The 13,076-nt window shown below is 41.0% G+C and overlaps 1 protein-coding gene across 2 annotated transcripts in view; it reads right to left on the bottom strand.

Annotated features, from left to right (window-relative positions):
• The window catches only part of ANKHD1 (ankyrin repeat and KH domain containing 1), a 100,811-nt gene that overhangs the window by 37,568 nt on the left and 50,167 nt on the right, over positions 1-13,076 (bottom strand). For both annotated transcript variants that reach the window (XM_058815070.1, XM_058815069.1), the window contains exons 11-14: positions 9,051-9,138; positions 8,312-8,439; positions 8,026-8,169; positions 7,240-7,342 (exon numbers count right to left, since the gene is read on the bottom strand). In XM_058815070.1, coding sequence (XP_058671053.1) covers positions 7,240-7,342; positions 8,026-8,169; positions 8,312-8,439; positions 9,051-9,138 — 463 coding nt within the window. The remainder of the gene's footprint in view (positions 1-7,239; positions 7,343-8,025; positions 8,170-8,311; positions 8,440-9,050; positions 9,139-13,076) is intronic.

A 13,076-nucleotide genomic window follows, 5' to 3' on the forward strand; every position in this document is an offset into this window, starting at 1 on the left:
CAAATAACTTCTCTTTGTATTGCTGTCAAAACAAGAGTCACATACACCTCACTTTGAAATGAATCTTTTTTAGAGGAACTAATTGTAAACCAAACAAATGTGAGATTTTTCTCTTATAAAGAGAAAGAACAAATATGGAAATAGAATTGGACCAACTTTGTACTTCACACCTTCAGCAGACTCCTGGGAGAGCAAACTATATCTAATTATATGAGAAACAACAAGAATCTTACTAATCCCAGGAAACAGCCCAGAATCCCACAGCCACCCTTAAACAACCCCAGGAAAGAGCCCAGGATCCCACAGCCCCTGGGACCACCCTTCAGGATGCTCCTTCTGCAGCTCCATACTCTGTGCAGCTCTGAGCACCTCTCCCCACCACTGTTACTTTGTCTCTGAAGCAGGACTGAGTCCCCAGGCACTTTCTCAGCACACAATAAGGAATTTGGGGGAAGTTCAGCAATCCCTGGCTCTGAGCTGGCTGGTGGCTCTTTAGCTCAATCCTGCTCTAACCTCTTTGGCTTTGCCATGCACTCAGGGGTTATCCTTTCATTTTAACAAGTGGAATTAACAGGTTTGTGAGACCACTCTTGAGAAATGCATTTCTCACCAGAAATCTCTGCAAGGCTTGTCTATATCCTTGTTTTGAAAGGAAGCTGTGCTGCACTGCAATAGTAACCAAAGTACAAATGAACCCTGCCTTCAGCTGAGGTGGGAACCCTCTGTCCTGCTCACCTTCACCCCTAAGGGTCCTGTGTTTATCATTCCCATCCTCACTCAAGGCATTCCCACAGCCCAGCAGATCTGGACACCTTCTATCACTCCAGGAAAGAAAAGCTGCAGTTCAAAGAGCCTCCCATATAATGAAGTATCAAAGTTGTCCCTCTCAATCAAGTCTGAGCTGGGGAGAAAACAAACCTGTCATGGGAAAGCTTTTCTAGGGGCACAAGAGGAAGGAAAGAGCAGAAGCACAAACCCCACCTGGAGAGCTGGGCTGGGCTCACACAGCAGCTCCAAGCAGCAATCATCACACAAAGGTAGGACAGTTTCTGAGGACTGGTGTTAGGAGACCAGCTGGACTCTCAAGTTCCAGAAAAGGTATAGAAATTTACATTAATCAGCTGCTAATTAGATAGCAGGGCCACTTTTCAGGTTCCAGATCACCCTTTCTATGCCAGAAAACATTTGCAAGCTGTAACTGAAAGTATTGGTAGAGGATGAGGGGTAGGAAGAAAGATCTGCTAAACCTGACATGCTCACCAGAAGAGTCAGGTGAAAGCAGAGGAGGAGAAGTTACACTGTTGGTAGCTTTGCATATGCAAATACTGGATGTACTAAAAAGTAGCATTTCCTGGTTTAGCCAAATCTCCTCTATGTTACAAAATCCTGAAAAATACTGTGTCCATTTTAGTACATAATTATGAACACACACTTTACACTTCAACTTTTGAAATACATAAATTCAGTAAGACTTAAGAATCCAATCACAGGCCAGATCATAACCATGTCAACCTTTTAAAAAAAAATTATTTTGTACATTTATCTTTTGGGGGCAGCATCAGTCATCTACACAATCAACCTACTACCAAAATTACACCTAGCAACATTAAACTGTTAATCTGGCCTCTAAAGCCACTGTTTTCATCACTTTTAGAAGACTTGTTTGATATCAAATTAAGTTATTTAGACTGAAGATGACTGAAATCCAGATGTTGCCTCACCACCTGCCATCCAGTACCATGGTTACGGAAAAAAAATGATCAGCAAACCCAGAGTGGTTCTGGGCATGCTAGGAAAGCCACAGAGTAAAGGAGGGACTGATTCCCCAATTATTTTGTGAACAGTATCACCATTTGCTCTTTTATTTGCATTTCCACATTGCCACAAGTTCTGGTTCCTACCCTGTCTAAGACAGCCTTCACCACAACTCCGACAGAGAGATCTTCAGCCAGGTTTGTGACCAACATTTATGCCTCAGGGTAAGACCTACTCTGCCAAACACAAACACAGCTTCCCCTGCACTCTGATCCCCACCTCTCCCCAGGCAGTGACAGCTGTTTCCTATGGCAATTTCCTGCACTGCTCCTATACACTAAAATCATCTCCCACAGAGCTGAGTTGCAAGAGCCCCCTCACCCCAAAGCAGAGAGGACACCATGACCAGGTTTTGATGCTTCTGGCTGCAAATAACATTTAAAGTCCCTAAACACTGTGAGCAAGAACTCCTCAGGTGGCTTTCTCAAGCAATTGAACTCTTCTAATTTGAATTTGCTTAGAACACGTTCAGTATTTATACAGTTGCTGCCAACAAACAAATCTGATACTGTATTTCCTCACGAGTGGTTATGATTCTCAAGGAAGTTGCTCTTCTAGCTGTGATTTATAATCCACAGGATGCCACTTCTCCCAGGAAAGAACTAATTTATATGCCTTTCAGTTGTAGTAGACTTTATATTTTGTTAGACAAAATGCTTATTCTCAAAATTCTAATTTTATTAGACAAAATTTGTTAACAGCTCCTTAATTTCTATTGTCATTATCAAATGAAAAAAAGTGGATCAAAATCCAAACAGTAAAGTTAAAAAGATTTTTTCCAGCATAAAAAAATGACAGTAAGAAAAAATTCAGTTGTGTGATACACATTTGTACATTCAAATACATTTTCTCTGCTGGAGACCCTGTTATAGAAATCTGTATGAATCACCATGCCATTTGTGTGCTCTGTAACAGAATTGCTTGTCTGTTGTGCTTGCACTTGAGGTTTCTTTCTGTAAATCTGATTTCACTCAGAAGTTGAGAGTTCAATTTGCAGCCTGCAATTAAAACTCACCAGCTTCATCAACATGAATAAAACAAACTCAATATTGAATTTTCATGAAAATTCTGTGTTGAACTATTATTTGTATCAAAAAGAAACTCATCTCTAAGGACCTGGAGAAACAATCAGTTGCTCCATACACACACAAATGCAAAGTACAATATTACATAATCTTGCTAATTTGGAAAAAAAAAAATAAGCCTGCATTTCCCAAGAAAATGAATCTGCTACATGCTTTTTCATACATACTGAATTTTTCTTTATAAAGAGGAGGTTAATTGGTAGAAGGCTGAATGATGAGTTTGAGTATGTTCACACTATCCCTCCTGGAACCATGGAGTAATTTATCCCTCTTTATATAATATAATAGGTATAATATCCCTCTTTATACCTCCTGCAGCTGTTTCTATGGAAAATTGCAGGGAATAGGTGCAATGCTATCCAACAGGCAATGGCTGCACAGCTGAAACCAGGCCAAGCTGAATTTTCAGCCATTCAAAAATTTGAGTTACTCTCTAATTTTAAATCTTCTTCCCAAGTTTCCTCTGGTGGGTTCACGGTATGCAACTGGAAAATTGTTGAGATGTAATTGAATTAGTTGGTGGCAAGCAGGTGACTGAAGCTTCAAAGGGGCAGAATTTCACAAACCACTGTGAAAAGATTGTTACACATTTGTGCTCCTGGGGACCTACACGTGTCTGGGTGTCAAATCACCTGCCTGCACTGCTGAGGATTTGCAGAAAAAAGGATTTCAGTCTCTAAAGAAAGAATTAGTAAAGTTCAGAAGTCAGGAGGCATGGCTGGTGAAATCTCCCTTGGGAACTCATCCCAGATACCTGGGCTAGCTGCTGACCCAGGCAGGAAGTTTCCAGAAGGAAATGGCAAGAATTAAATAGAAGATGTTGGAGCACAATGAACAGGCAGGTGGGTCTGTGCAGTAGAAAAATCTGGTAAAAATCAGAATGCAAAAGCTGGAAAAGCAGGAATATCAATTTGCCTTACTAATGTTTTTACCTCCATGAAAATCTTATAACTTCCTAGTTTTACTGTTAACCTGGGCTCTATTTTTATTAAATCACACAATGCATGAGATCTCTGCTGAGATATATAACTCAATATTAGGCATAGAAGTCAGATAGCAAATTTAAAAATGTATTGAATTTCTATCTATTGAAGTTACATAGAGTTTGTTTTTCTTCCCTTCTCCACACCATCAGATTGTTAGATTCAGCATGAGGATCCAGGAAATACCATATATTGAATATCTAGCTGAGAAAGCTTAGAGATTCCAAAAGTACCACTCAACCTTAGGGGAACTCTGGTCTCCTTCACAGGGATCAAAGGCAAATGTGGGCAGCTTTCACCTGAATAAGTCCACTTGGTTTTGTGTAATTCTAAAAAAACCTTGCACCTCCAATGAGAACCACTGCAAGCTACTGCCCACTTAAAAATGACACTAGAAAAGTCTAATGACAGCATGTTGACAGGTTTTAAGCACTCGCTTTAGGCCAATTAGTTCATTTGTAAGCACAATTTCAAAGAATGAAGTAAAACATTGAGAGAAAATATTTCTGAAAACCTGATACCTCCTTCTCCAAAATCAGACTGCTTTGAACTTTGACACATTGAAAAACAGCTGATATTAGTAGAAATATTTTGACTAAGAAAACAACCCTGCTGCTTTCCACAGGCTCCCTGAGCATCCCTTGCTGTCCCAGCATGTTTGATGATGATCTAGAGCATACTCTGTTCCAGCCCTGCACAAGGCTCTGCAGGAGCCATTCACAAAGTAGAGGGGATTATCAGCAGCTGGTTTCCTGAAGAAATCCAGCAGCATTCCCTTGGACTGTTCCCTGGGCTGGGCTCCATCCCCTCTCCCAGGGAAGCAGGTGCAGGGCCACAGGAGCTGCAGCACAGCCCTGCACTGGACACAGCCCTGGGCATGTGGACACAGCACATTTGGGTTCTGTACCCAAAAAGCTCCTTATGCTGAGCTGCTGCACCACAGCTGCTGCTGAGCAATCCTGCCCCTGTTCAGAGAGGGCAGAATGCACCAAGGAAGGGATTTCCTGCCTCTGTCCATGGAAGCAAAAGGAGCTGAACTAGGACTTTTTACAGGGACACAACAGACACGTGCTAAATGGAGTGCACTGAGAACAATCCTTCCTAAGCAAGGAGGAGCTGAGGTCTGGTTAATCCCATAACTAATTCTGCTCCTTTTTTCATCTGATTTTTCTTCTTTTCAAGTTATCATCTTGGTGTGTCACCTTTATCTAAGCCTCTCCAGATCCACTGTCGCCTCTGAAATGTTTCTCCTTTCAGTTGCTAAACACTGATATTAAATCCTTTGCCAAAGTAATTATTCAAATGGTAATGATTCCATGCGCCTCCATGCTTTACTGAAGAATAATAATAAAATTCAAAATTAGACCATAAAATTCCCCTTGAAAATCTCATGTCATATCTTAATTGTAATAGGAACACTTAAATGTCCTCAAGTTTTACATTTGATTTGACAAGAACTCTTCAGAAAAAGTGTCACTATTGCATTTCTTGCAAAACTCACACAGGTCTATAAAAGAATCTCACAGTGCTAAGGTTAAGGAGGCAAGGTACTGCTCTCCTGCCTCCCAGTAGTTCTCAGTTTATACAAAAACTCAGAGGCTACTTCTGATTGAAGGCAAGTAATTGTTCTGCCCCAGATAAACAATTTTGTTATGCAAGAATTTGACTGCTCTGCTGCCTTGGAAATAACAAACACCTCAACTCACTCCCTCTTTTGCCCCTCCCCTCCCAAGAAGTTGAGTGATGAAGGTCTGGTGAATGAAAGCCCTGTGTGTGTAACAAGTCACAAATGGCAGCTCAGCACAGCACAGTGACTCTGCACTGCCATGAGCACACGGTGTTTAGCACAAAAATATCATTTTCCCCCTAAAGATCTGAGAGACACAAGAGCTTTGCAGTTTTTGGAATGCTTCATCAGCCTGATGACAGGTTTGGGATTGCTGCATCTCCTACAACACAGCACAGATGAGTTTTGCTGACATGCATGAAGCATGCCCTGAACCCCTGTGAACAATGAGATCTCCCTGTGCCAGCCCCAGCATCACAGTACTGTAAAAAACACACCTAAGGATATGCTGACTTTGGCAATAAGGTGTTTATAATGAGAGCTGTTTCTAAACTACAGTCAACTATTTGCTTTTCATAATTGAACTAAATAAAATGAAACTTTCAGCTTTTAAGTTCAGTCTTCTGACTCAGCATTAACTAATCCCTTACTGATTCCCATGCACCACAAAATGCTCCCAGAACACTCCCACTCCACAGTGCTAACAGGCATTGAACTGGAAGGGTCCACATGCTGGTATACAGTTTTTTGGAGGGTTATTTGAACCAGAAGTTGTATATTCTCTTTATTTGTCTGGTATTCATTTTTCTGAAATCCAAAATACCAAGTGTTGCACATCCTAGGAAATGAAATACCAAGTGCATCTGAGAGGTCACACACATGGCAAATGCATAGAGAGGGGCACAGCTGCACACTCAGACACCAGCAGGTACATAATGTTTTTCTCTCTTTATTTGTGCCCCCAAGGGGTTTCTGTTTGTTTGCTCTGGAAGTGCTTGGTGCTTCCTCAAACAAAGGATTTCAGCAGATCTAGCTAACAGAGCTTTGGACACTGTAATGCTTAAGATCCCCATCCAAAACCGTAGATCATTAGGAGCTGCAGTTTGTAACTTTGCACTTGAGAATCTGCTTCTCTTTCTGAGCTGATTTAGCAGATGTGAAGATTTTCTTACAGAATCCACAGCTGGAAACAAACTCCCTAATTGCAATTTAATAACTACAAGGAGTTTTAACCAATCAGTTTGACCATGTTCAAAGCAAAACCTCTGATGTTAGGATTACTCACAAGAGAACTATTACTAATAAAACAAAAACTCTCCTGTAAGTAGATCTGCACTGGTACTTTATAGTGTCAACATGTTTACATTGCTACTGATGGAACAGAAAAAAGTTGGTGCATCAAGTTCATGGATAATAGCTGCAACTATTCTAGAAGACCAATGTACAATATTCAAAAGTGAACACCACACCTGGAGTACATTAGCTGTTTTATCTGTCTGCACTAGGGCAGTTAGCACAAGCATTTTCTTCCACAAAAAAATTGAATAAGTGTAATTCTAATAAATTAGAGTAAGCACAATAAGGTTAGAACAATCAGTGTTGCTATACCGTAGAATGCAAGAAAATAAGGAAAAAACTATGAACTATATAAAATAGGGTTAAGTTATAATTCATTAGAGGTGTTCAAGAACTGATGGAATGGACTACACTATGCATAAGCTCTAATAAAATGATCCCCAGTCTATCCATTTCCAAACCACATATATTCTCTGAGTGGCTGCATACTGACCTTTCACCACTCCCAGGAGAGGTGGGGAGTTCTCTTGAGGGGTCCTGTCAGGCTCCTGGGGAGGTACAACCATGGCAAGCGTATGCACCGGGACACGGGGAACCTTCAAACAGAGGCACAGACACACTCAGGTACAAACACCTGCCAGAGCAGCTCTTCAAGGGTTAATACACAGGCTCAGAACTGCAGCATACTCTGCTCACTCTCCCCAAACTGTGTATTCTGTGCTACTTCTTAGTACGACCTGATCCTTGCTTTTTTACTGGGGACAGTATGTCAAAGTTAACTGTGCTACTCTGTGCAAGATCCCAGGCTGTGTTGGCTGGAAAACTGTGAACTCCTTTAGGCTTTTAATCAGCTAAAACTCCCCTGGAGCTGCCTCTTCAGACTGCAGAATTCTGAATATACACAATCTATTTTCTTTTATACAACAAACAGAATCATTAATACCATGTGAAGGTGTCCTGAACCTGGACAGAGGGGTACTACCACAAGGCTTTAGAACTCTTCAACCAAAATACCAAGCAAATGCAGGAAAGAAACAACATCCTTTTGAAATCCTAGGTTTGGGACTATCCTGTCCAGGAGCAAAAGGGAATAAAGCTCATGTGTTCTTCAGGTCTCTGCAAGTAGAAGTGACCAATTCTCTCACTCTCTATCATTCTCATGTGTGCAGGGTTTTTAAAATTTCTTCCACTGTCTACATTAATTTTGAAATTAATGACTATGCAAGTGTTTCTTCCCAACACTGATGGTGCTGTTTAAAAAAGACTCCTTGTGCCTTACCTGAGACTGATCCTGAGATGGAGGTGTGAGCTGGGACAAGTCTGCTGCAGGAACCGACAGAACATTGTTTGGGTAATCCAGCAGGTAAGAAACAACATTTGTGTGTCCTCCCTTGGCAGCTTCAATGAGCATTGTTGATCCATCCTGAAGTGAGATTTTGGAAACAAAAAGCCAGAAGATGAGTTTTGCTCCCCATGTAATAATTCTATTACTTAAATTTACTACTTGATAAATCAGCCAGGTGGCTCTTTGAGAACCTCTGGACAGGAGAGCTGCCAGTGAATACCTTGAGCCGATGAGTTGGATCTGCCCCGTGAGCCAGGAGAAGCTCAACCACGGCCAGGTGACCTCCAGCACAGGCCAAGGACACCACTGTGTGATCATTGTTGGCTGTAGCCCTGTTCACATTGGCACCTAGTAAGAGAAGAGCTTAGAATTAAACACAAAGAAATTCTTTCTAAAAGAAAGTATCAACAAGTGCAGTATTCTGTAGAACAGAGATCAACTTTACTCTTGTAATCCAATTACTTCCTACACACTTCTAGGGAAAGAGCACAAGGGATTTTGACTAACTGATTGGCTTCCACACATCCTCCTCCTCACCTTGTAAAGACAAGGCAGTTGCAACAGCAACAGTGGGCTTGTAAGTGTTAAGTGAGGGAACACATGGTGTAAGAAGCACAATTCCAAATGTTCTCTCTGAGCAGCAATCACTATGTGGTGCAGTTGCTACTGTTTCAGACAGTACTTGATGTGCTTTTCTGAAGGAGGAAATCCTTTCTTTAAGAAACTGAAAATATCTGCTGTACTTCAACTCTAATCTATATAACAGAGTAAGAACAGTAACTAGAAAAATATTTTGTAATTCATTCTATCATGAACCACATGAAATTCAAAAAACCCTTAGGGGATTGACAAATGCTCATATACATATAACCAGAATAATTTTAAATACAGGCCAGAAACATGTAGCATTATAAAGTGGCATTTAAAGTTTTTAATTAGTTATGCAAACTAGCATTTACCTTTGCTAATAAGGAATTGCACGGTGCATAAGTGACCAGCTCGTGCAGCCTTCATGAGTGGGGTTCTCCCACCTTCAGATTCGTGCTCCTAGAGAAGAAATAAAATATGTATAAATGGGCAAAAATTGTACCATTGTTTCAGCTTCTGAAGTATCTTGTGATGGGACCAGAATTACCCATCTGAGCAGATCTCTCTCACAAGCAGCCTGTAATAAATGTAAACTGACTGGTGTCAATTTTCATGTTACCTCAAATACTAAATCACACTGTTAAAAAGGATTAGGACCACATCCATACTGGAATCAAACCTTACAACCCCCTTTTTATTTTAGTGCTCAAATGTGTAACAAACATGAGAAGAATAAGACTTTGCTTCCTCCACAGAAAAGGTGGAAGATTTAACACAAATGTCACCCAATATCAGGAAGTTCACAATAACTATGAACTGCAATGCCACAGTTCAGAGAGCTGCCATGTGCTGCCAGACCTCAAAACTGCAATAATGCCTTGAGTGCACACAACATTTAAAAAACATACTGAAGAGGACCAGGAATAAAAATGAGACAAATCACTGCAGCTCACAAAAGTCTCTAAGAGGATTGGAGAATAAAGCAGAAAGCTGAGAAAAGGATGACACAAACCAACAAAAAGGGAATGAGCATCAAGAACAATTTTCTAATTTAAAAAGTCTGAATACTGGAAAGATGTGGTTGAATACAACTGTATTAGAGCAGCTACAGAACTAGACAATGTGCCTGCTATGTAGACATGATCAATACCACAAAGAATGCTGAGCAATGGTATCAACCCTCCCAAAGAACAAGGGGAGAGAACATAATCTTCCTGGGAGTGTTTGCATGTGCTCTCTATATTCAATATTATCCTATTTAAAAAACATTCAGTCTGATCAATAATAGAAATGTGTGGTTTTTAATCAGATATCTGTGAATCCAAGCTCTAAATTCACTCTTTACTTTGTAATTCCATGTATACCTGATAGTGAAAGTTAACATTTAGTACTGACAGGGGGTGACATGGCTACTTGCAAACACAGTCAGACAAGAAGAGATTTGACAGAACAACTCAATTCCTTCTTTCATAGTTTCTGTATTCCTGAAAACTCTGCATATGTCCTTTGACATATGGCTTGCTCTAGTTGCAAGCTGCATGTTAAGTTAGTTTCCTGTTCATACGCTTGAAGAAGAAACTTCTTGACTGGATCTTCTGTTGGAGACTGGCCCCCAATCCAAGTCCATCCTTCACTCTAAGAGGTTCCATTGCCCCTCTCCTGCCCCTGCTCTGCTCCTCAGCCTTCACAAGAGCTCTGTGTTACTGTCCACCACTGCTTTAACACATGGCTAAATTCCACATTAGAGCTCTGATTTCTTTGCTCACTCAGCAGTAAAACACACCAGCACACACAGGCACAGAAAACCTTACAGACTTACTACTGATGTCACTTTTAAGAAAAAAAATTAATAGATTCTCCTTGCAGGGCAATGACTGCTTAGATGTCAATAAATACCTGCTTCTGGACTGTCTGCATGGCAGAAACATTTGCAGGACATGTAAAGGTAATTATGTTAACATGTGGCCCTATGATTGTAAGAATTAGTGGCGTGCCCTTAAGTCCTGATGCTTACTCTGGTATTTGGCATAGTTTTTCCTTCCTCAGCCACTGCCAAGAGATCCTAAAAAGCCAGAAGCTGCTGTGTGCCTGAAGCACAGCAAACCCCTGGTTCCATCAGCTGTGGGTGCAAAGAATTCCTAACCACAACCCTGCTCTGAGCAGGACCTGGGCACTGCTGCTGAACTATTTAACACCCAGCTCGAAATCCTTACTGATGGCAAGATGCAAAATTTATTTTAGGCCACCTTAGCTATATTCAAGGTAGTGAAAAGCATCCTGTATTGCACTGAGATGTAGCAGATAACTGGCAGTTAGGAATAATTATTTGCAACATTCTGCCTTCCTAACAGACTTCACTGTTGGAAGTCTCCAACACGGACGCCAGGAGGTTCCTCATTGAAATGCAGTGCAGGGATTCTGCCCAGTTTAACCAACTGTCACTTCCCCAAGCAGGCAGAACTTGATCCTCAACTACTACACACTTCCAATCCTTGCAGCACCAAGCACACCATCAGTCCAGCCAAATACAACCATTTGGGTGCCCACCTGCTGTAGATCTTCAAAACTTATGGCATTCTGATGGTATTTTTCACATTGGAAGATAGAAACACATGTTTTATTTTAAGATTAAATTCATTCTGACTTCAGCATTCTCTATAGCCCTAATAATGGCTGTCAAACAGCATCAAGTCAAGCTTTAAGGGAAGACATCTAGGACATGCCAAAATAAGAGGCTGAGACAGTGCAGTGCCTTTGTCTCCTCACATCCGGTCTTTTTAACCTAGAATAAACATGAATTTCAAAGATTCTATCTATGGATATATATCTATATCTATCTCTTTTTCAGCTGCATTAGATAATTAAAATCAGGACAGAGAAAATGAAAGTTGTCTCGAAGTGTCTCCATTACCTTTACAACGTGCTTTTCCCTTTTATTTATATGAAGTGCACACTGATGTTTATTTTGCAATATCCAGACCCAGTAAATTGTCTCCAAACACAATCCCCTTGCCTCTAGGGCTCACCACAGCAACCCCTCCTGTCACTGCTGCAGCCCTGAGGAATGTGGGAATTAGTACAATCAGGAAGAGGAAGAAAGGAGAACACCTCTGCCACATCTGGAAAGCCATTCTCTAAACCCCTGGTGATGTGTCCTCCTGCTAATTCTGCTGGGATAGAAAAACACCCTGGGAGAATTTTCTGTGGCTTTGGGAAACAGATAGGAAGGGAGGGGAAAGTGAGAGCACTACCCAAATCAGGCAGGATTTAGTCTGCACCGTTTCCACTGGGACTCAAGAAGGAGATGAGATTCCTGTCAGCAATAATTATTTCCTTTCTGGACAAATCAATACTTCCAAGAGCAGAGCAGAGTCATCAGGAGCATCTTATGACAATGATTGGTGTTTTTTAATTCTTCCTTTTGAGTTCTCTGGTTTAGACAAGGCCAAGATCAGCTACATAAGGGCTTTCCCCACATACAATTCTTGGTTCACAAATATTCATGGTTATATTAATCACTAGGATAGTTCTTTGATTTTTTTCTCAATGATGCATGTTATTTAAATGTTCAATAAGAAAATCTGTATTTTCAAAGTAAAGCTCCAGCTTTTCAGTTCTTTAACAAGCCTCCCTCATCCATGACAACAGTGAATATTTAACAGAAATCTAATTATTATTCTGAACAAAATGATTTAGAGAAAGCTTTTGTTGCAAAAAGTTACAATCCCTAACATTGCTGATTTTCAAGACTGAACTCATTCCAGCAGTCACCAACCTACCTGCCCCAAATAACCTTCCTGAAAACTCAACTAGGCCTCTAGTTTAAAGTAAACACCTAAAAATGGAAGAACTTAGAGGAGATTTAAGAGATGAGATAACCTCTCAATGAGATAACCTCTTGTATTTGGGAAGGTTGGGATATTGTTTTTTAAAACCAGTTGTAGAAAATCCAGCAGGAGGGAAAATACAGAACAAGAACAAGCCCCATCTAGTCTGCACAGGGAGTGTCTAAATCTTTGAAGAGATTGATGCCTCGTCCTTAGCATGCATCCTGAGGCTGCAGCTTACAAGCATCAAAGGCCAACCTCACCTGATGCCTGTCTGGCTCTATGCCCTCCAAAACTGTCCTCTTAAAGTCCTCCTGCTTGTCCTGCAGAAGGAGAAAGAAGAGCTCACAGCTCTTGCCCTACAAACAAAGGTTCCCGGTCATGAAAACCTGGAACATGAACTTAAACTGGATGAGATCCACCAGCTGAAAACTGGTTTGTTGGCATGAGGCAGGCAAGAACAATGGTAAGACCAAGCAATGAAGTTCTCATGAGTTCAGACTCCTACCATGAGCCAGTCAGATCTACAAAGAGAGCACAAAGGTCAGACACAGCACCTTTGTTACAGAC

This window comes from Ammospiza caudacuta, chromosome 16 (genome assembly GCF_027887145.1).
Source record: "Ammospiza caudacuta isolate bAmmCau1 chromosome 16, bAmmCau1.pri, whole genome shotgun sequence".
In the NCBI taxonomy this organism is placed as follows: domain Eukaryota; kingdom Metazoa; phylum Chordata; class Aves; order Passeriformes; family Passerellidae; genus Ammospiza; species Ammospiza caudacuta.